This window comes from Stylophora pistillata, chromosome 9 (genome assembly GCF_964205215.1).
Source record: "Stylophora pistillata chromosome 9, jaStyPist1.2, whole genome shotgun sequence".
Taxonomy (NCBI): Eukaryota; Metazoa; Cnidaria; class Anthozoa; order Scleractinia; family Pocilloporidae; genus Stylophora; species Stylophora pistillata.
In genome coordinates, this window is record NC_142527.1 from 468,691 (window position 1) to 493,023 (window position 24,333).

At 40.0% G+C, this 24,333-nt stretch overlaps 1 protein-coding gene and 1 pseudogene across 3 annotated transcripts; one reads left to right on the forward strand and one right to left on the reverse strand.

The window, feature by feature from the left end:
* The first annotated feature begins 1,535 nt into the window (after positions 1-1,535).
* LOC111333943 (T-box transcription factor TBX20) lies at positions 1,536-11,655 on the forward strand. Of its 2 annotated transcripts, none has more exons than XM_022939597.2 (7): positions 1,536-2,830; positions 2,925-3,099; positions 5,885-6,158; positions 8,470-8,625; positions 9,012-9,091; positions 9,213-9,322; positions 10,121-11,655. In XM_022939597.2, exons 1-7 carry the CDS (start codon positions 2,683-2,685, stop codon positions 10,306-10,308), a joined length of 1,131 nt encoding a protein of 376 aa, XP_022795332.1. In that variant the 5' UTR covers positions 1,536-2,682; the 3' UTR covers positions 10,309-11,655. The 2 variants fall into 2 exon arrangements, with proteins under 2 accessions (XP_022795332.1, XP_022795331.1); XM_022939596.2 differs by having other exon boundaries at positions 1,541-2,830; positions 2,922-3,099.
* LOC111333980 (blastula protease 10-like) lies at positions 10,933-23,852 on the reverse strand (annotated as a pseudogene). Its single transcript, XR_015992027.1, has 9 exons — positions 22,337-23,852; positions 21,772-21,867; positions 21,371-21,601; positions 21,118-21,235; positions 20,931-21,022; positions 20,726-20,809; positions 20,097-20,327; positions 19,714-19,833; positions 10,933-12,059 (listed from the first exon to the last, which is right to left on the reverse strand). The product of XR_015992027.1 is annotated as a blastula protease 10-like (transcript).
* Between the last annotated feature and the right edge of the window lie 481 nt (positions 23,853-24,333).

Below are 24,333 nucleotides of genomic sequence, written 5' to 3' on the forward strand. Positions count from 1 at the left end.
TATTTCATGTCATTTGGTCTTTGTTGCTTGCCTGGCGACCGTTTTACAAGTGAACGAGCTTTAGACATTTCTCATGATGTTTGCAGTCAATGCGTTTCTTAATACGGAACAAGAAGAATCTTCCAACTAGTAGCAAAACGGGATAAAGGATGCTCATTTATTCCATTGTATCTCTACGACGGAATTCGTACAGTTCTAGCACCGATGTTTCCGTCGGCGTATTCCCCACAGAAGCTCTTTCGTTGGCGTGGCTCCCTCTGAACCTGCCAACAATCTTTGTAACCACGTGGACTGCGTTGAGGCGTTACCAAACTTGTTTCAATTACATCTTTTTATATGGAGCTCTTCAAGCGATAAAGTCAGATACAGATTAGAAAACTGCTTCAATGGTATACGTGAGTACTGGATATGTCCATCTGTGTCCTACTGTTGCTGTTCTTGAACGCACAAGGCTCATCAAGACCTTCTGAACATAAAATTTCCTCTGTCGAGACACTGCGAATATAACGCCCGACTCTCCCCCATAATCACTTCTCATTGGCCAGAAATGATCAATGAGTACTTTCTCCCTATGATATAATACACTGTCTTTCAGAAAGGTGATGAGAATGAAGAAAAATATCACCGAGTTGAAATTGTTTGATTTTTCACCAAATTCTCTGAGCTTCAATAATAAGAAATGTAAAATATTCAGGACGTAAAGAGAATTGATTTTGAGATCGCGAGAGCGAAAGGAGGAAGATATGTTCGACGCTTCATTTAGGCGTTTGGGTTGAATAATAAAAGACATCTCAAACACGGTCGGTAAACATCAAACAAGGTGATCAATCCTAATTTTGTTTTCTTTACGGCGTGGGAAAAGATGTAAAAATGGTTACGTGAGCAGTCCAAGGGCTTGTTGGCGTAAATGTGGAGTCATTAGAACATAAATCATCTTTAAAGAATGCTGTCGTCGACAAACAGAATAAACTCTCAAAACAACAGGAAATACCTCCTTGTCGCTAAATCCTCAAGATTGTTTTTACAGGAAATGTCGATTAGTAATAATTAAGAGGAAATGTACAAAGACGACTTGAAAGTTCGAGTGAACCACGCATTGCGAAAGATCAGATTGAAATAAAATCATTTGCAGTTTTGTAGTTTTTGGTTGTGATAAATTATTGACCGCGATAACTTGAGCACAGTAGATAACTTTTCGAGAGAGAGGTTTTGTAATCCGTTCAAGTGGGAGTGTCGTGGTTTTTGATGACACGATAGCATTACATTGGGGGCGTTTTATCAGAAGCGAAAGGAACCCAATTCCTGTGGCTTTTTCTCTCGGATTTTCCCCTAAAAGCCGGCTGCGATCAACGGAATAATTGATAGCTAAGCTGAGGGGTGGATGAGTTGTTAATGGTTTCGGCGCAACAACGCTGACACAAAATTTTAGGCCATTATCAGTTTGTTCTTGCGCTTTTAAAGTGTCCAGTTTCTTTCCCACACATTGCTTCCTACTGATCTTGCTGAGCTGTAATTGTTTATCTCTGTTGTCTTGAAATGGTTTATCATGCCTTGAAAGGGTTTGTTTTGCTATTAAATGATATACTCGGAACTACTTGTGCACACGAATAATTTGCGAAAGCTCTACGTTCTTACAGCGGATTTAACAACGTTGCCTTGATTTATTTCTGTGTTTTCTCCATTTTCACAAAGTCAAAGACTTGTTGAACAAGTGAAAAGAAAAACATCGTAAGTTTTCTCTGCTCGCAGTAGTGGTAGCCGCCACATTTAGCACTCTAATTATCTCATCACCATCAATGATTTGATCGCAGAAAGACGAATATTAAAGTTGACCAACAGGCGCCATCGATCTGTGAACAAAAAGGCACTTCCGTCAAAGCCAAGTTCATAAAAAGAACCTTACGTCCCCGAATTCACTTATTGCCGATGAAAAGATGTAAACTGTTTGACGCCCTAGGATTTGAGAGTTCTCCCGAGAAATGACCGATAAATTTTCCTTGGCTGAAACGTAATGGTCTCACTTGCTGTTTTTCCACACCTGGGTGCTATCAGTATCTGGTTTTTGCCCGTCTGAGGTTATCACCGCAGCAAGCATTTCTCACCTCCTCATAAAAGAGCAAGTAGTATGTCAAATTTTTCGAAACAGAACTCCCCGCATTCATATGATTTTTTCGGTCACCTTTGTTTTAGGTTAATTTTCAAATACATCGGCATATGAAAAAAACATCAAAAGTTGTCAATCTCAAGGTGGCACAAGTGAAATAGTTTCAAAAGTGCAAGCAAGGTTATTGGAGTATTTTAAGTGATAATTGAGCGCGAAGAACAGCAGGAAAATGCGGTAACTTGAGTCTCCTAGGCTACGAGGAATTTACCATTTAAATTTCCTTGCGATTTATGTTAAAGTGTCCAATATTAGTAACAAAGTTTTGCAAACAGAACAGTGCTTTTCAGCGCAAACTTTCGAAGTGTCCGGGTGTTACACAGCGTCAAACTTTATTCAATCCCGTGCTTCTGATATGATTGACACCTGACAATATTTGAACTGTGTCACGGTCACGTGGAACCAATCGGACAGTTCGCTAGTCGTCGGCGACGACATGGCGCAGTGTTAAAAGGTTTTAATTGATTGTTTGCTGAAGCTAAAATTCACTTATTGCCTCAACGTTCTTGATAAGCTTATGAATGCGTGGTTCAAACAAGTACACAACATTACGCTTGTCTCGGGAACACTCGACCAGCCAAATGTCGCTAAAAAATCCAAGCAGCCAGAAAGGAGGCAACTTGTCGAACAATGCTAGAGCATTTTCGATCGCGTCCCTCGTCCATGAAGGTAGGTGATCAAAGGTGTCTCTTTCCATAGTGACTACAGGCATTAAGGATTTAATCGCCTTGAATCGGCTTATATATTTTGCGTTTCTTAGAAGAATTCGGGACAAGGCCTGGTGAGAAAAGTCTGATATCTGAAAGAGAAAGAGACCACTCACCGGTCCCACGAAAGAAGCTCAAAACTTTAAAACCAAATGCCATATTGGAAGGCAAGGAACTTTGGAACTGCTTCTATCGCCTAGGTACAGAAATGATAATCACCAAGACAGGAAGGTCAGTTCAAGTTTGCTTATTGCACGTCCGTGCGATAAGATAATAATTTACCGCGGATCAGTCGAAATATGATGAAATATTTCACAGTTTTCCTTAACTTGTTCACAGCTATTGTAAAAAATTCAAACCCTTCACTTACTTCGCTCTTTTTTAAGTTGTTGTTTAGTCTAGTTTGCCAACGGGCAGTTTTCCATCCATAGGCCGAGTCAACGCGTTGCTGATATCCCAGATAGCACAAATTGACCACTGTGACAGAAAAATGGCTTCTCTGCGGTTTATCCGTTAAAAACTTTTAACAGCATGTTTTCAAACAACAAATTGTTACTGTGGTTATAGCCTTTGTGGTTTGCCGCTCCGTTCAGTAGTACAGACGGTTTTCCCATTCTTTGTGATGTTTTTATTGCGCTATCAACAAATTAATCAAAAACTGCGGGGGTTAATTTTCGAAACAATAACAGGCTAACAAGTTCGGAACGAATATGGAAAGTAAATCCAATGTGAAATGTTAATGCACCCTTAGCTAATCTGCGGGAATTATTGTTTTGAAAAAAACAAGACAACAGAGAAGTGCTGAAGTGAAAGCTTTTAAAAGTATATATAGCAAAGGCTACTCAACACTCCTTAATCAGACCAAATTCTCACATTTTCAGCAATTGCCACCTCACCAATATATGATACTTGAAATTATATCCCTGTGCGACGAAAGGAACAACGTTTGAAGATCCAAATTTTCTAAAAAAAGATAGTGAAAAATGTATGAAATACTCTTGAAAACAGAAGTGCACGGGAATGAAAAAGTATTTCCTAACTACTTCGGTTTTGTGAGTGAGCTTTTTCAGTTCATTCTTTATTTGGAAAATTGCCTTGTTTTTGCGTAAAATCAATTGCCCTTTCGCATACCTGCCTCAGAGCTTTGTTCAGTTTATTTCCATTAAATTCCTTTTCACTTCAACCAGAAACTTTGGTTGTTTTTATACGCTGAATTCATAAAAATTTCCTCAAAAGTGTAACAACTGATATTCTTTTGTGGTTTTGAAGTGATCCATTCCTCCGCAACCTGCAATTGCCAACTGCAATTTGAAGCATTTAAACTTCTTTTGTGTCTGTAGCACCCATTAGTTATGGGTTGAAAAGAGAACTCTTCCGACGGTAATCATCGCAGATGCCTTAGTGTTGAGTGCCAATGAACGGGTTTCAACTACAATTTGGGGCGTTTTAACCAGAACTCGGATCAGCCCTGAGGCGAAGCCACTGGATCATCAAGTAGAGAACGTCGAGGAGCCTTAAACAATCCTTCAACTAGATTGTTTTTGTTGTTAGAGCCATGAACTCAAACTGGGTTTCCATTGTCTTGTTATTTTACGACATTGAACTATCGAAAATTTTGTTCGGTTACGTGCAAAAAGTGAAATAAATCAACATATGGAAAGCTATTGCATTCGGTCGGCCCAAAAAAGTTTCACCAGGTTCAACCTTTTCCGCGGACCCAAGTTCTACCTGTGATGTTTTTTACTCCATTTTTACGAACGTAAAGTCCAGCGAAATTTGCCTCCATTTAAGTAAGCTTGCCTAAAAGTTGCGAGAACGAATTGGAAAACAGCTTCAAAATGTCAGTGAAAGACTTGTTGCTTTTAAAGCAAGAAAGCCGCCCACTCTTAGCCAATGAAGGGAAATGTTGGAAAGTGAAAGCTATTCGTGCGAATGAATAGCAGCTATAGACGAATCTTTGAAGGCAAGATCACTGTCAAGAGCATTTGTACGTAACTAGAGCGAGATGATCGTTTATCATCGTTTACCCGTAATCTAGAAAAATTCTCGAGAAGATTCTTAAGTTCATGTTGCTGCATGATTCTTTCTTAGAAGAAAAAAAAAAAGAAAAGAAAAAATAAAGCATCTCCGCGATTCCAAATGGTTGCGAGACAATTTCGCACGCCATAGAAGAAACTCTTCCGCGTCAAGACGAGTATGGCCGAAGTTTTTTCTTTAGGGTAGCGATACGAGAATGGCTACAAACAAAACTGAACAATGGTTCATTTTCTTTCGTGTGTTGACTGACCCTCATTTATTTCCAACCAAGTTTCTTCAGCTTTACACCTAAGCTAAATTAAAGCAAAAGAACTAGTGAGAATTAAGCCGATTTTTTGTTTCTATTTGTTTTGGCGGCAAGCACCTGCTAATGATCCTTTATAACTGTGATGGCCTACTTCTCTATGTTTTCTTTGCGCGTTAATGGCTATGGTCATAGGTTTAAAGTGTTCTTAAATTCTGTTCAAAAAGGAGCCAAGGAACCTTTTAGTCCTATTTTATTGCCCAAGCTCTGGCAAAACAGAGAGTTAGCATTAAGTTTTTTTTTTTTTGCTAAAAAGTGGCTTGTATAAGGTTTCATTACTTCCCTGGTCATCCACTTAGGAAGTCGTGGAAACGCATTGGAAAGTAGCACGCAAAAGTCACGTGATAAGGACATTAGGCTGAGACGCTGCGACTGCTGTTTGACAAACACTGTAATTGCGTCTCATTCTTTCTGATAAAAGCAGATCATTTTCCAAGTTTTCTTCCGGGAGATTGAAAACACGAATTTTAAAAACGTTAAGGAGCCTTTTTCCTACAAACCATAGTGTTAGACCTGAAACAGTTGACGATTTTCCAAAATTAAAGTTCATAAAAAAATCGGCAACCACAAGGAGTATTTAAATAGCCTTTTCTTTTTTCTTCTTCTTCCATTTGATTAGGGAAAAGTTGTAACTTTTAATTAGCTAAGAAATTTTGTGTCTCTTTTAATTCACAGGCGAATGTTCCCGACCGTCCGTGTATCCTTCGTGGATCTTGAACCAGATACCAAGTATGCAGTGTCGTTGGATATCGTGCCTCTAGACTCCAAACGGCACAGGTATTCTTATGCGGACTCCGCCTGGTTCGTTGCAGGAGAAGCCGATGCTGCGCCCCCTAAAGTAACGTGCGTTCACCCTGACTCGCCATTCACAGGGAAGCAGCTGGAAAGACAAGTGCTCTCATTCGAGAAAGTCAAGTTAACGAACAACCGGGATGACAAGCGAGGAAATGTAAGTGGGAAACACCCAAGCATTATTTACTGACATTGAAGTCGATAAGAGTGATGTATGACTTCCTTATTTTTTGGCCATGGTCAATGGTTTATCTGATCAAGAATTGTCTACCCTCGCACTGGCCCAAGATTTTCCGGCGGCCCCCTCTTAACTGGCTTTATTTCAGCCGTCGTGCCCATAAAAACTATAAAGGCGACTTTCATTTATAGCAATTATTTTTTAATTATCAATACAACCTTTGTTATTTGCGCAAGTAGATATGTTGTCTTTTTTATAAGAAACGATAATTTAACGTTCGAAAGAACATTAACGAAAATTGCGCTCGACAATTTTCTCGTTCCGTCCGTTATCACAAATATCTAGAATTGATCTACAACCCAAAGTGTCTAATTTAAATGCCTTACAGGTGTCTTGTCTACGTTTTGCATGTTTAGAACCGAAATCAATCCTATTTCCTAACTCGAGTTTTTTTTTTTCTTTTTTTGTTAGCACAAACGGCCTCCAGGTTTTTAACATAATTTGAACAGTTCATGCCCCACATGTTTATCATTTTAAACTTGGCAGCCACGTATGTTAATGCTCAAAATTTTTGTGAAGATCAGAAGTTGCCACGGGTTTATTGTCTCTTTTCTCAGACATAAAAAAATTGGCGGGAAATATGTCGCCATTTATAATGACAATCATGTAAATTTTCCTAACAAATATCATCGTTTTTTTCGTGAATCTTAATGGAGAACAATTTACGCCATTGGGCTCGCATAGAAGTAGTTTTTACACACTCACGATGTAGGACTCTTTGATGGAATTTTCACCATTTCCCAAATTTCTCAGCGCATGATTAACGAGTTTTTCTTCCCCGTCACAACTGTTCACAATTTTTTTTTTTTTGGTTCTGCGCGATATTTACGCTTACCGTAGTTCGTTTTTCTTGTAAAGTGATCTGATGTTTTGGGTTACGTATGACATGCCATTAGCTCGTGATACCCTTGAACAGTCCAGCTTTATACCGCTACAATACAAAACTGAACAAAACAATTCCACCTGTAGGCGAGATCGACTCATCCCATTTTAAAAATTTTTATTCAACCCATTTCAGTTTGCTTCCAAAATGTGGTTCCTGAAACGTCTTTCATACAGACATATTCTCCTCCACTACGACTATGTTTTCGCCGAATCTTGTGGCGCCTCGTTTTTAGGCCAATTTACTTTGCTTCAGTCTTCTTTGTCAGCCATAATAGGGTCGAAATAGTTTCTTGAAATGCTGGTTTTTATATATTTATGCCCCTATATAAAATTTAAAGCACGGATAAGTAGTAAGTCTGCCTTAGTCCGGAACATAATTTGAAAAAAGTTCAAATTACATGATAGTGCTCTGCCAAGACTTTTGTGGTTAATTAACTTTTTTCGCAGTTTTTCTGCGTCGAAAACGGACAACCTTTTCGATATACTTCCTAGTTATGAAAGGACCCAAGTTCTCCATGGTGAACACCTTAAAACAAAAAATTCGCCTGCTTAGGAAATTCTCGAACTTCGCGTGAGATGATGTTTCGTGGCTATAACATTGAATCCTCGTGGGAAACGTACATGATATTTTGTCTTCTTTTAGCAGCAGTTTAAACGGTGACAAAGAGAAAACCGCAACTGGTGAAACACTATACAACTTAAACTTCATTCCCTTAACCTGTTCTAGAAATAGATATTTCTCATCCATAATTGAAGAAAGAGATACAAAATTTTAAAAACTGTCTTTATCCATGAAAGGCAGCAATTTTTAAGTTATCAACCATTAAATTCAGTACCTCAACGGCACGCAAGCAATACAGATTTTAGAATGCATTATTGAATTGAATACTTTTACCGCATTTGCGTAGTGGCTATCAGAAGTTACGCGATGCCCTATTTTTGCCAAGTTGTATGTGTAGGGACACGATTGGGGTGGAAATGATGTTCTCTGTATATTCATTGTAAGTAACTTCAAAAACAGAGAGATATCAGAAAAAAGAAGTCCTTCTTTACCCCAATGAATATGAGATGCTTGCTAGCGCAGTTTGAAAACCTTCGCGATTTGCAAATTATAATGAACGAACTTGACTTGCGGCTGTTGATAAAGGGATGAGCTTGAATCATTTGGAAACCTCACAGCTTTAGGCCTATTTTGTTCATATAAACTGAACATCCCTAAACTGTTTTTCAGAAATGTAATTTGCCGCTGTAGAATTTGTACTAAGGCGTTTGTGTAAGTAGGTGGCGTGCGAGTTGTTATGGAAAAAATGCGTGTTTTCATTGATACTTTTGCTCCATATTGTAGATCATTTTAAACTCCATGCATAAATATCAACCAAGAATTCATTTGGTCAAGGATCCTTCAGACGAAAATATTCACAAAACAGACTTCACCGGAGCAAAGACCTTTGTGTTTCCAGAAACGACATTCATGGCGGTCACTTCGTATCAGAATCACCTCGTAAGTGGCGTTTAAAATGATTTTATATTAAGAAAGATGGTAAATTGCGAGCGCGGTGATCGAGTTAAAAAAGATATAAAACAATTGTTTTGAATTTGAGTCAAATAAAAACCAAGTCTTGTTTTCCAGAATTTGTAGTCGTATGGTCTACCAACTCAGTTGTGGAGAAGCTGTTCGTTAGCTATGCTATGGTTAAATCATACGTAGCAAGCATTCAGCTTACCGTTAGAATCAGCAATAAATGTTGAAGGCATCCTGTTTGAAGCCTGAAAAGAGGAATTTGGTACATTTATTCAGTGCGAAGGAAGATTGAGTCACGCTAGGTTGCGATTGACAAAGATAACAAAACGTTTAACCTTTGATTAAAAAGAATTATTATTTCGCAGATAACACGACTCAAGATTTACAGTAACCCGTTTGCTAAAGGATTCAGGGACTCGATTAGATTTTTAGGCAACACGGAAAGGTTCGTATACATTCTTTTAACTTAATCTAAAACGAACAGTCTTATTGCATAAATCGCTCCTTTTGTTGAGAACGGGGACGTCAGATCGGCGCTGAAGTACCATTTGATTTCTGTTCCCCAGAGAGAGCTATTTGATGTCAAACGGCATTCAGGCGTATGAAAATGAAGATGGTGCATGCTTTCTTTCAAGTGGAGCGCTGACCTATGACTCAAGAGAATTGTTTAGTGATGGTAAGTCTTTTTCAAATCTCCAATTCATGAAATATTTTTGTCTTCTCGCGACATTTAGAGATGGACCCCATCCATTTAGACTTCGTCGCTTATGATCTACAGTTAGTTATTTTTAATGAATAGTTGAAAATCCGCCGGTTATGGAAGAGCTCGTGTAGACGATTTGGACTTTTTTCTAGCCTGTTGCAGGCGTTTAATTGACAAAACAGAACATGTACGGAATGATAGCTGCAGAACGGAAATAACCAAGCAGGTTTGGTCGAGTCGCGTTAAGAACCAACCCAAGCCTCGAAAACGTCCCTCCATTTTTGCACCCGGTCGAGGTCCAAGCCATCCTCCTTTTTTCAATTCGACCCAACCTTCCTCCTCTTTGCTACCCGACCCCAATTTCCCTCGTTTTCTCTACAAGACCCAAACCTCCCGATTTCTTTCCATTCGACCTAAACCACTCTCTGTTTTTCTACCCCATCCAAACCGCCCTCGGGGTTTCCGCTCCCCCGCAGATGTCGCACCATTAGCTATAGCGCTCCGTCGACTAACTGAACGCGTGGAACAAGAACAAGAACAAGAATTTTCCCTTTTTTTTTTAGCTCAAAGCAAAAAGTATTCATACCCTCGCTTTTGCGCAAATGGTTCCCTCTTTTACAGAAAACCTTTACTGAGCCAAGATATCATCATGCGATTTCTATTTGATTTTACTCATTCTCGAAGACGAAAATTCCCACCCGTAAGTCGCAAAAACAGTTTTTTGTTTTTTTCTTAAAAAACTCATGAAAAATAAATCATTTTTCATTACAGAAATTTACCAAGTGTCAGCCCCTGCTCAGTGGGGATCATGGGAAGACCTCTCGTACTGTCGCTCAAGCAACAGTTGCTACCCTCACTCCATCCAATGCGCAAGCCCAAGTGATGTCTACAACAGAGGGCATGCGTGGTGGCGGTACTCCATCTCGCATTCAGAAGATGGGGTTTTGATTAATTACTAAGTGAAGTTCATCATAGTGCTCGGTCACTTTTGCTTTAGAAGAGGACAGGGGAGGAGGGGCTGGTTATTTTAAATTTTGCCAGATGGTAGTTTATGCTTATTCAAAGGCGCGTAAGGGAAGGTATTCGAAGGAAAACGTGCAAGGGAGGGCACTCATTGGAGGATATCTGGTAAATTATTTTACTGTTATTAATCAAACCAAAAAAATAATGTCACTAGTTAATGTTGTTTCTCCAAATCAGGAGATACTTGCAAATGTATTTATTTATAAAATTAATTTTAGTTGCATTTTTAAGTGGTCATATATCACGTAATGTTGGGTTACCATCAATACCATGAACGCTCTGATAAATGGGAATATTTGTGGTTTTTGATGAAGTAATCGGTGCACTTAAACAACCTATCATTATGGTGTCCATTAACCAGCAGCGCTGGACGCCATGTTAGCTGTTATTGGGCAATAAACGCACGGTTACATTTGACGGGGAAATTGGAAATCAATCGCTTCGGCTTCATGTTTAGTGTTAGGTTATTGAATTTACGAAATTTTGGTTCACTTATGGTCCATGAAGTAGTGCCTGATGTGCATCTACTAGAGGTACTTTGTTAAGTTTTTGTTTTCTTAAAAACAACGATGGCAAACCTCGTCATAGTCAGTTCTTTGGTTTCTAATAAGTTACAAGTTTCTCACAAGTTTGTACTAGCGTTATTTTACCTTTTAACTCTCGGAAGTGATTAACATGTAACTTCTCTCTATAATATCCATACGTTACCCACGAAACAGGTAATGAGAATACTCAAACTTATCAGGTGGAAGTTTTTATCTGGAACTAACATCAAACTCTCGAAACTAATTTAGAAGGAAATGTGTAGCAGCAAGAGGGGGTATAATCCATTTTGAATTGCCTCTACTTGAAAGCGAGTTCTGGCGCTCACCTTTCATATGATTATAAGTTTTCATTCACATGCAAATCATTTTCATACCAATGGTTGGGCACCAGGCCTCGTTTTCAAAAAGAGGCCAAAGGTAACTTGGGAATGGCCGATGAACAATCAGTTGTTGGGAGCTAAGGGTTTATTATGCACATTGAATGACACCAACTAATTTGATATCATGGACTTATTGGTCACTCTGGTTATTTCTTCACACCGATTTAAGAAAAGCAAAAAAATGTAAGAGTTAATATGAATTGTTTTGTTTTGTTTTTCGACATTTACAAAATTTAATGGATGTAAGATACCAAGTTATGAAAAATAATAACAATGTATAGTGAAAATTAAATACAATTACTCAAAGTTATGAATTATAGAGTAGTCCAGAAATAAACATGCTTTCTTTAACTGATAATTTTTGTTCTATTTTTATCACTAGCTTGACGATAATAATACCTGAAGTGTAGTCTAGTGCCCAGACCTTTCACGGCCAAGCGGTTGTAAGATCCTACATGACAATTACAGTTCCACGGCATTATCTGGGTACGAAATTACCTCAAGTTATTGTAGGGGGGAGGGGGGGTAGAAATAATGCCTGGCATTTAATAAAACAGAGTGAAAGCCGTCAATTCTAGAATATTTTCTTTCATTCAGAGGTTAGAATCTGCGTTGGTGAATTCGAAGGGAACTCTTTACACAACCTTCAGCATATGTTACAACTTTTTTTGCAATTTTTTTCCATGTAATCTTTGTAAGAGTGACGACAGTATCCACTGGCCTCCCAGGAACCACAATCTTCTTCTTTGTCCTTGCATACACCTTTCAAAAAATGATTATCAAGAATCCAGTCAAATGTTAGAAAAATACTCAGTTCAGTTCGAGTCGAGTGCGGAATGGTAATAAAGCGCAAGGGGGGGGGGGGAAGACTGCCCATGTTTTCCACATTCGTATCCCCACTTCTTATCTCTTTGACCCCCTATCCATAGCTCGTTCCCATACTCCTCGATCTTTCTTTCCCTTCTCGAGGCAAGGGGAAACGAGACCCTGGAGAGGCGCTTACTTTCACCCTCCCCTTCCCATAAAGAAATCAAAACATAACCGAGTAACATTGTACCCCCACTATAACATACGTTGGAAGTAATGCATGACATTAAAATAAAACAAAACAAAAACATATTCGTTTCCACAGCAATGTGGCACGCAGAATATAGCTCAATTGGCTAGAGCGCCGTATTGTGTTGTGCGGGAGGTCGAGGGTTCGAGCCCCGGCCGGACCAATACTCATGGTCTTAAAATAACTGAGGAGAGTAACCCATTTCCGAATTACATTAAGACGTATAATGTATGCTCCACGTACGGCCGCACTTTGAAGCGCTCCTTAAATTTTCATCTTTTAGTCGTTTAAAACTCTCCTAAATGGCTCAACCTAGCAAAAGACCACCGCTAAACAACTTAGCTAAGTCCTTGTGGCCACGCTACGTACCGACGGTGGAAAGAGAGCTGGGAGATCGACAAAAGCCAAAGAAGCGAATCGTATTTACAACATTATACAAGCCAACCCGAGACAAAAGGACCACAGCAGAGCGAAAATCAACTCACGCGGCCATAACCCGTCGAATTGTATCTCCATCACCACCAAATTCACAAGTGTACCAGAATGGCAAGCAAGAAACTTTGTCCCATCGCTCTTCCTATCAAATGTGATATCGCTTGCACCAAAAATTGATGAAGTAAGCCACGTTTTTCAATATGCTAATTACGATCTTGTTTGCATTACGGAGTCTTGGCTGCGACAACATATCCCGGACTCCGTAATAGCAATAAATGGCTACAATATCATCAGACGGGACAGAAAGGTGGCCACTCATGGCGGTGTGTGTATGTATATTAAGGAAACTATCCCTTTTTCTGTTCCTGCTCTTTCCGAGGTCGACGAAAATCCGGTCTTAGAAGTCCTGTGGCAAAGCTGCGACCAACTCATTTCGACTCTCCGGTTTTCTTTGTTTTATTCTCAGTTTAATTCTTCTATATCGCGGAAAAACGACTGATCAGGGCCAATCTCAAATGTTCCCGTGTTTAGCTGACGATTTCTTCTTGGTTCTACAAGATGAGTTTGTAGTTTCAATGAACTTAAATATCTTCACAGCGTCCTGGACTAGGCGCCATATTGTTTTGCCAATCCTTCGAAGAGGTTTTTCTTCGTCAAGAATCAGTTATTATCCTAACTCTGTTGCAAGTTACCAAATTATTCTTCTCCAGTTGAGCGGCGACGTAAACCCAAATCCTGGTCCAAATGGAGCCGAGCGGCACAATTTTACGGAACAGCAAAAGTCCTCTCGTCTTCTAACCTTTTATGCTAATGCACGAAGCATCGTCAACAAATCAAGCAAATTGGATTTAGCCATTGCCGCTCTGGGCTATGATATAATTGTTTTAACTGAAACTCATCTGGACAGCTCCATCCCTGACGGTGAAATCTTTCCTAGTAACTACTCGGTATTTAGGCGGGACCGAAAGCTCAATGGACGTCATGGAGGCGGGGTATTGATTGCTACGCGAGAACACATCAAAGCGGTTCCCCGTGATACTACACAGAACGATTCAGAGTTCATCTTCGTCGATCTTCTTTTCTCATACAATCGCAAAGTCACCTTGGGAGTTTTCTATCGTCCTCCCAATAACGATCCTAAGCCTTTAGAGGACTTACAAGCTGTTTTGCAAGAGTTTTCGACGAACGAGTTGATTCTTGTTGGCGATTTCAATCTTCCGGAGATTGATTGGTTGAATAACAGATTCTTGCGTCAATCTGATATTTACACACTCATGATGGACATCGTCCAAGACAATTTTTTGACACAGTTGATAAATAAACCTACCAGAGACTCGAACATCCTAGACTTAGTTCTCACTACTTCGCCCGACCTCGTAAACCATTTGGTTGTTGGAGAACCCTTTTCAGATCACAATTCTATCTCCTTCTCGTTATCTGGTATACCTTACGTCCAGCGTAAATCACAGAAGTTGTTGTATTGCTATGGTAAAGCCGACTGGGATCACTTAAGATCGCTGTTATCTCATATTCCATGGCATTGCGCCTTCTTCGACAGCGATATTAATCATAATTGGGCTTGCTGGAAAGACTTGTTATTTACAGCAGTGGATGAGTGCATTCCCAAACGCAAGAATAAAAAGAGATCCAGTGCCCCCTGGATTACACAGGAACTTATCGTTTTGTGCAAAAAGAAGAAATTATTGTATAATAGAGCTCGCAGAAAAAACAATTCAACTATTTGGGAAAAATATCGGCAACTCAACAATTCTGTTAAGAGACTTTGTAACACAGCTAGATGGTCTTATATAGAGAAACTTGCACTTGATCTTCAGGAAAATGAAAACCCGAAACCTTTCTGGAATTTTGTTAAGTCCAAGAGAAGAGGCACTAATAATCTCATCTCTATAAGCGTCGATGGATGTGTTCTGACTGACGACTTCAGTATTGCTCAGAGTATGAACTCATACTTCTCTTCGGTGTTTACTACCGAAGATTATGCAAATTTTCCCACTCAAGACTGCACTGTTGACAAGAAACTTGCGAAAATTGATTGTTCTGTCAATGAGGTCAAACGCCATCTTCTGAAACTCAAGCCCAATAAGTCTCCTGGGCCTGACCATATCGCGCCGTGCATTTTTAAGTCGTGTGCTTCGGAATTAGCACCTTCGTTGACGTATATGATAAACAAATCGTTGTCTCTTGGCCTTTTGCCTGAGGAATGGAAACATGCCGACATTACACCTCTACATAAGAAGGGTTCCAAATCTTCGAGAGAAAATTACCGCCCAATTTCCCTTACTTCAATTGCTTGTAAGATCTGTGAAAAAATTGTTTTTGATAGGATGATTAAGTTCTGGCGCGAAATCGACTTTATCAATAGCAACCAATTTGGCTTTTTACGAGGAAGATCTACTACAACTCAAATGTTATCAACGTTTAATGACTGGGCGAAATCCCGCAATTCATCCACTCCTACCGATGTTGTTTTTCTGGATCTTGCCAAAGCCTTTGACAGCGTTCCTCATGAGCGACTGCTTTTAAAATTGAAATGTAGCGGCATCGACGAATGTTTACTCAACTGGCTGAGACATTTTTTGGTGGGGCGCAAACAACGTGTAGTCGTTAGGGGATCTTATTCTGATTGGTCGTGCGTTACCTCCGGAACTCCACAGGGAACCATTCTCGGGCCCCTATTGTTTTTATTGTATATTAATGACATATCTGAATTCCTATCATCTACAGTGAAACTATATGCAGACGACACGAAGATCTACAGAGAGATAATTGACCCTATAAAAGATAGTCAGCTTCTTCAGGATGATCTTAATAATCTTAGCGCATGGGCTCGTAAGTGGCAGCTACGTTTCAACGCAGACAAATGCGAATCTATGCGAATTACGCATTTACGCGATAAGTCGGTAACTAATTATTTCTTAGAAAAGCCCCTGAAAGATGTGACTAATTTTAAAGATCTCGGTGTCACACTAACTAGAGATCTTTCATGGGGCCATCACATAAGTATCACTGTCAATAAAGCGAACAAAGTTTTAGGTTCCATTAAACGCTCAGTAGGCACCGCTAACACAAATGTTTTTTCTATGCTGTACATGTCTCTGGTACGGCCAATCTTGGAATATGCGGTACCTGTTTGGTGTCCTTACCTTGTTAAGGACATCCATACCCTTGAAAATGTACAGCGAAGAGCCTCAAGACTCGCTTTAAATCAACGCAAAGGAGAAATGTCCTATGAAGACCGATGCAAACTGCTAAAATGGCCCACTCTCTCTGACCGTAGAACTTACTTATCTTTAGTCGAATGTTATAAGATAGTTTTTGGTTTTTATCATTTAAATTTTGAAGACTTCTTTGATATTGCCACGATTCGGTCTACGAGAGCAAATCATCAATACAAACTCTATATTAAACCAGCTAGACTTAATTGTTACAAAAATTCTTTTTTTATTAGGATTGTCAAATTATGGAATGAGTTACCGGGTGATATAGTGGAAGCTGACAGCTTTCAACATTTTAAATCTAAACTTAAATCGTACTTAAATATTTGATTGTAATGATTTTGATTTATATTTTGTCTTTTCTTTTAAGGGAGTTTTTACACAGGGATAACCTCTTAACTTCCTTTTCTAGAAGTATTTTCTTTTTAGTTTTATTTGTATATAATAGTTATCATCTGCTTCTGGAATAAATAAAGTATGTATGTATGTATGTATGTAACTCGACTCCCTAGAGGTTTTTCTAGTACCATATCCACAGGCAGCCCAAGCTCACTACGAGAAAAGCGTTTTCGGCGAGTTAGCGCTATGAAATGGCCTGAGACGTTCGGAATCAACAAAGAAAACAACAAGGCAATAAGGTGAGCCCATTTTATTTCAAAACAAGACATTTTTTTCTCTCTTTTAAGGCAAACCGATAACATCCCATACAAACCTTTATAAATATATAACGTTACGCAACACGGTAAGAGTCACGTCCGCTTTTCTCGTGGTGAGCTTGGGCTGCCTGTGCCATATCTGGAGTTATATACCATCCACCGTCAGCCTCTGACTCGCAAATGCAAGATTATTTATTAAAATGCCTAACATCAATTGAGTCCCAACATCCAAACAGTGGAATTCTTCTTGTCGGCGATTTAAATCACCTAAACGAAGCGACTCTCAAATCCAATTTCAATCTGAAACAAATTTTCACTTTCCGACTAGAGGGAAAAGTTTTTTGGACCGTATTCCAACCGACATGAATGAGTTCTATGATAAAGCCATCGAGAGACCTCAAATTGGCCTTTCGGATCACAGTTCAGTGGAGATCCAGCCCAAGCTTCGAGCAAAATCATCGTAATCAAAGAAAACAATCATCTCGAGGGATTTGAGACCTAGTAAAAGACACGTAATGCAAATGTACCTCGAAAATGTTGACGTACCACGCCTCCCTGACACCGTGGAGACCTGCGCGGAGAAAGTGTCACTTTTTGAAAATATTGTTAAGACGGGCCTAGACTTTATTATTCCCCTGCGATCCAAAACTATTTATCGAAGCGAGCCACCGTGGTTGAACGATAAACTCAAGAACTTGATCAAACGACGCCAGCGTGCCCTTGCAAAAGGAAATATGGACACCTTTCGAACGCTTAGAAATTGCGTGAATCGCGGACGTAATATCTGCCGGGCAAAGTACTACGAAGCAAAGGTTAGCCATTTGAGGGAGTGCAAGCCATCCGTGTGGTGGAAAGAGGTGAAAAAGCTCAGTAGCATGTCACCTGCTTCAGAAACGCGTGATGACACCAGCAAATTACTGCAACACCTAGGTTTTTCACCTGGTGATCTGGCGAATTACATCAATTCAGCGTTCCTGACTCCAATGCAGAGTTTTGAACCTCTTACCCATAATCCTTTTGATCCACCACAAATAAACAACGAACGTCATGCCGTAAATACGATATCGGAGTTTTCAACCTTTATGAAACTGTCCGCACTCAACCCCTCCAAACCACAAGGGCCAGATGGCATCCCGGTATGGTTACTAAAAGAAAACGCTGATCTCTTGGCGGGACCAGTCTCTGTGATCCTTAACTCCTCGTTCCACGAATCCCGCCTTCCGCCTTCCGCCTTCCTGGAAAGAGGCTGATTTTGTCCCGGTCCCAAAACAAAGGCCCATTAATGATATCAACAAGCAGCTCCGTCCCATTTCTCTCACGCCTATCTTGTCCAAACTCGCTGAAGACCGCATTGTTGAGAAATACGTTAAGCCAGCAGTGTTACAAAGTATCGACCCTCGTCAATTCGGATCTATTCCCAAATCGTCTGCTTCACAAGCTCTGGTCAACATGACGCATAATTGGCTTGTTAATACCGAGGGAAATGGAGCTACGGCAAGAGTAGTACTACTTGACTTCAGTAAGGCTTTTGACCTTATCGACCATAGTGTTCTCGTTCAAAAACCAGCAACATATGATATTCCGAGTCAAGCCAAAAGCTGGATTGTCGACTTTTTGATGGACCGGAAACAAAGAGTTAAACTTGCTCAAGATTGTCACTCTGAATGGCGCTCTGTACCATCCGGCGTCCCCCAGGAAACAAAATTAGGTCCCTGGTTATTTCTCATCATGATTAATGATTTGGACACCCCAGCTGACTTGTGGAAATACGTGGACAACACATCTTGTTCCGAAATAGTTACTAAGGGCAGTGAGAACAAACTCCAAGAAGCTGTGGATGACCTTTCAAGACAAGCGAGTATCGATGGGTTCCAACCGAATGAGGCCAAGTGCAAAGAACTACGAATTGGATTCTCTAGCAGCAACCACGATTTTGAACCCCAAGTCCTAAATGGCAAAACCCTTGAATTAGTCATCAGTGCCAAATTGCTAGGCGTTGCCACTAGCCACGATTTAAGGTGGAACATGCACACCTCTGAACTAAGTAGAAAGTGCTCCTCTCGTCTCTACTTTTTGAGACAACTCAAGAGATCCGGAGTTGCACCAAGCGAACCTGTGCAATTCTATGTGACATGTCAGGCCAGTCTTGGAATACGCAAGTCCTGTATTCCACCGTTCTCTACCAAACTACATCAGCGAAGATTTCAAACGGATCCAAAGAAGGGCACTCAGAATCATCTATCCTGACCTGTCATATAGTGTAGCACTAGAAACAGCTGGCCCACCGAAACTTCACGAGAGGAGAGAAAAGATTTCAACCAATCTGTTTGACGATATAGTCCGTAACCCCACCCATAGACTCCACAGCCCCCCCCCCCCCCAAAGGAAGAGTTGTAGATACGCACTGAGGCGGAAAAGTGATTTCACTCTCCCCATATGCAAAACCGAGTGCTTGAAGAACAGTTTTATTTTTAGCCATATTTATAAGATGTAGATAATTTTACTTCTTTCTTAATGACGAAGTTGTAATATTTTATACTTCTTTCTTTACCATCTGCATTTGTAAATATTCAGTAATTCAGCCTATGGCTGCAAGGTGTTTATAATAAAGTATCTATCTATCTACCCTAGGCCTCATTTTCAAAACGAGTCCTGGTGCTCATCCTTTCATATGATTATAAGTTTTCATTCACATGCAAATTAAACTCATTTTCACAAGAATGGTTGAGCATCAGGCCTCGTTTTGAAAAAGAGACCAAAAGTAATTCGGAAATTGCCTATTTGCTACCTTTCTATAACAAGAAATGGATAGATATTCTAGTCTTCTCGGATAAGGACGAATAAACCGTAGGCCCCCCTGCAGGGTTAGGGGTAGGAGACGTTAATTTCCCACGCACGAGATTACTGTGTGGTGGATGTCCTCCCCCGGGGTGGGATGGGTGGGTGTTGGCCCTGAAAAGCCCTGTGGGGGAGTGGTCAATTGACCTATGTAACGTGAAAACTGTTATAAAGCTGGAGACTTTTCCATCCACCTTTCACATAAAGGCAACTTTTCTGGCAGTTCTCGTTCATGTATTCCGTGTGTCCTGTTTTACAGAATCATTGTTATGCCCAGTAAGCGCAAAACCTGTGCTTGTCTGAGTAACGACAACCTGAAAATGTAAACAATAATTGATAAATGAAGACTTCACGAGAATAGACGCCTCTACCCCCTTATTTATCCGGTGTGATGTCGGGATATTGTGAACGTTTTATTTCTTTTTATACATGTACCCAGAAAAGCAAGACTACAAATCATTCAAACGTCAACTATAAGGTATTCTCTCGTGTTAGGATGTGGTCTACCACAAGCTACTTGTTATGGATTCCGTTAACAACTATGAAACATAATTTTAATGAAACAAAACGGTCTCACCTGTTGGTGACTTATTTGTAGGCGGTTTGTCAGTTGCCTTGGTTCTGCAGTAGAGCAACTTAGCCTGCGCAATATCCCTCCGACTCAGTCCCCGAGTATTTCTGAGGCGTGTATCGCCGTTTTTCCGAGCGATAGTGGTTCGGCGGTTCATACTGAAAGCGCGGGAATCATACGGGATACCAAGACTGTTAATTCTCCCGCCTGCGTATTTGTGAAAAGCATACCTAAACTCTAAACAAAGAGAACAGATAAAATTGGTTAAGATTAATTCACTTCGATGGATAGGTGTAGTAGGAAATATTTGCCACTGAAGTCCAGGACCTCTTCCAAATTAATCTTGTCGTGCTTGGAAACTTCGCAATCATTATAAGGGATGAACACACCCCTCTGGGTAGCGTTGTATGACACCGAATACCCAGGAGTTATGGATTTCTGGCAGAGAAAAGTGGGGGGGGGGGGGGGGAATTGACCTGTTATGAACAAGCATTCCCTCCGGGGAGTTGACAATATTTTTTACAATACTCAGCTTCTGCAAAGCTACATATAAGAATAATTTCGATTTGCTCTCCTCCCGTTAAAATATCCTTACGTGATTACTTAAACCTGGCATTCACGCTAATCGTACTTACGAGGGTAAATATTGTTCCAGTAAATGTTTACATAGCTCTCTCGGTCGGGCCGAGACTGTTCGGGCCAGAACCCAAGAGCATGACCTGAAACGAGACGAGGACATAGTCAGGAAAGAGTTATAATATATCGAATTCGCTTGCGAACTGAGCTATTGACTGAGGGGAAAAAAATCAAAATAGTCCAAATGGGTTAGAGATGTCTTACCAATTTCGCGGACAACGATATGTAGGTATTCACATGCTCGGGCTATTGAAATTCGTCGGGCACCTCCTTGTCTTCCAACGTGCGAAAAACAACTGAAATAACACGGCGTTATTAAATGATTTCTGTATAGAAAATGATTCTCAGTTAAACCGAAAAAAATTGTCTTTTACGGGACTTCGCTACTCACCCTCCACCGGCGAAAAAACTGATGTAAGACCGTTGATTCGTTCGCGGGACAAAACGCAGGCATGGCACGTATCGGACCCAATGATCTATCCCTTATTTGATCACTCGATGAGCGTGACCTGGATGCCAGAAAAGATGATTAAGATAACGAAGCGAGAGGAAAGGGTGAAAAAAAAGTAAAAAAATTAAAGATCTACCAGAGGGAAGTTCGGTTAAAAAACCTAAGGTCGATGAAAAGTTCACGTTTTACTTACGCACGCTGGACTCGAGTTGGTAGGGGATCTCTGGCTTATTATTGCTTTCAATCCATCGCCGTGCAATGTTTGAAATGGCAGCCCGTTTACGCCTTGGTCCCGTACTGGTTGGGCTGTCAAGCCTCGAAGGACTGTTTGGGCTGTCACGCGGTGGAAACAAACCCATGTCACGCAATTCGTCACGTATGTCGTCCGTCATTAGGATGTCTCCTTGAAAAAGCTCAAACCCGTCTGATAAGAAGTGAGCAGTTAGATCAAAGACTATTTTCAATTGAACTTGCTTCTGTTTTTCCCTCTTGAAATATAACCTAATTCTCCTAATTTCAAATACAGTGAGTGATTATTAACGACTAGTGGGGAGATACTGTGAGTTCATGTCAGTTTGAGAGTGACACACTGACCTCTGCTCTTTCCATGTACGCCGTTGGCTTCCATGATCATTGCGAAAGCTGACTTGGTCGTCTGAGTTTGATTTGTCTCCCTTTGCGTGGAATTATCTTGGGAGAAGAAATATCAAGATAAGTTAATAAATATAGTCTGAGTGTTTTCCCTTCCCTTTATTCCCTGTCTCCTCCCTTAAAATCTTTCTGTTTTCTCTCCGTCGGGGAAAAAAAGACATTGGGCAGAAATTTAGTACATTGAAAACTATATTTTTAGGTTTTAAGACCCGAGACTTAAGAATACACATTCTATTGAATTAAACCGACAATCCGTAGGTTAACAGCTTTTACTGCGAAGGAGTCCCACATGTTTTAGTAACTACCGTCCCACGAATGAAAGAGAGGTCAAAGATAGGCTTATATAATAAGCCTGTAAATTTCATGATTTTCTCGAGTGTGCAGTGTAACAAATTTCAGAAAATTCTTGACATGGACACACATGGTAGGTGCATCCGAGGGCCTGGAAGTGAGCAACAAATTACCATTTTGAATTCCAATGACCACTGAGAAAAAATAATTAATTAACCTTGGTTTTCTTCGGAGTTTTGCAGACTACGACCTTCAGTATTGATCAGTAGAGTTCCAAAAAGCACGACTGCCGCTACGCCAGGGTTAAACATGTTGCTTTTCTCTTGAAAACGTATTCGGAGACGTATCAGGAAGGGTGCTCACTTTATAAAGCGCAACAAATGCTGTTAAAACAATGCATTGTTTATTTTCAAAGCGTTGACAATTAATTCCTTTTCCTGACCAGGAGTTTTTCCAGGCATCGCGGCGCCATATTAAATGTGTAACCGCGCAAATATGATAGCGAGGTTAGTGTTGAGTCGCGTTGCGAGTTCTAGTGAGAGTTTAGTGAAATGTGGTGGTGCTCTGTCCTTTTCATCGAGATATTTCGACAATGAACGATACTTTCCCTACGCAGGATATTCCTCCTTCTTCTTCGAAAAGAAGAGGAAGACACTGTGCCGCTTTTTGGTTGTGCTAATTGCTATTATGACACAACAGGCAATCCAACAGGTCTGCATTTCTTCTCGTTTCCGAATGACTTCCAGCAGTGAATCAGATGGTGCAATCTCCTGAAGCGCCAGCATGGAGAGGACGGATTCTTCATCACAAAATCAACTTCTTTGTGCTCAGAACATTTCAAAAAAGAAGACATGCGAAAAAACGTGGGCAGGTCGCTGGAAATTGGTGAAAAGGTTTATAATGTTTGTACGGTTGTTTTGTTGCTTGGATACCGAAAGAAAATGCCTGCTTTGATTTTCGGTATTGAAGTGTTTATGCTGGGATTTTTTTTTTTTTTTTTTTGGGGGGGGGGGGTTTCTCCTTATTAAAAAGGTGATATTTATATTTCTTTGTGCACTGTGGTCTTATACGATATCTGTGAACTGAATGTAAAATTATAAAATTGTAATGTACAATTAAAATGTAAAATTATAAATTTCTAAAATGATGAGTTTAATTATTATATATATGGGCAGAACCATCTCGATTTAACTAGTCAGTATAGAAAAAACTATGGAAAATGCCTGCTAAAAGGGTCCCGGTAGCAACTGTGACAACTCATGGAGAGTCATTTGAGGTTGAACAGGAATTATTTCACCAAGAAGTTAAAGCACCTGTGTCAACTGTCAATGCTGCTCCACCTTCACCAGCTCAAATTTAATGCTCAAATTAATTTAGGTGTAATCTTTCCTTGCATTAAGAAATATTAATATTAACGTTGTTAGTACTCAGGGAAAAAAGATGATGTTGGGCTTGTGAAATCAAGATAAGGTACATTGTGTAAATAAGGGAAGTGATTGGCATGACAATAAAACGCGAGTTAAACTATGTCTTTATGGGAAGGAGCTTCAAAATTCTATTCTTCAAACATAACATTTCGAAGAGCCTATTGACAATAATTAACATTATCATTCACAGAAAAAAAAAATAAACAGTTCTGTACAGTCTAAAATAATCCTAGTTGTTGCATATTGAGCAAACTCTTGCAGCATATTCTTGTGAACAAGTTCTTGTGCTGGAAATGGGAAAGGTTCTTTCAGCTCCACATAGTTAAGATTAATCCATGTAATGTAAACTCTTGCTGATCCCAAATATATCAGCAAGATCTTGTACAAATAACCCAGCCTTTAGTCTCATAAGTATAAGCAAAAATTCATCCAAGAATGACAGTTTCTTGAAGGCCCCAGCTTACTTCTGTTATCATTTGTTTGGTATGGCTGACTCTCTTTCGACAATTTATCTACTTTTCAGTACTGCATCTTTGCCAGCATTGGTTCAATAAAATTATAGAAGCTTATGAGTGCTCCATAGTTTGGGAATCCAGTATAAAATAGAACCACAGACTCATCATCTTTAATTTTGTCAATTGAAAATTGGCACGCCAATAAATATCCCTCTCATTTTCAACTTCACTTAGTTTTTCTTTCAAGTCAGCTAATTGTACTTGCAGTAGCTCTATTTCCCGTTGCAGCTTAAGGATATCTGATTATTGCAGGGCTGGTGAAGATGAAGCAG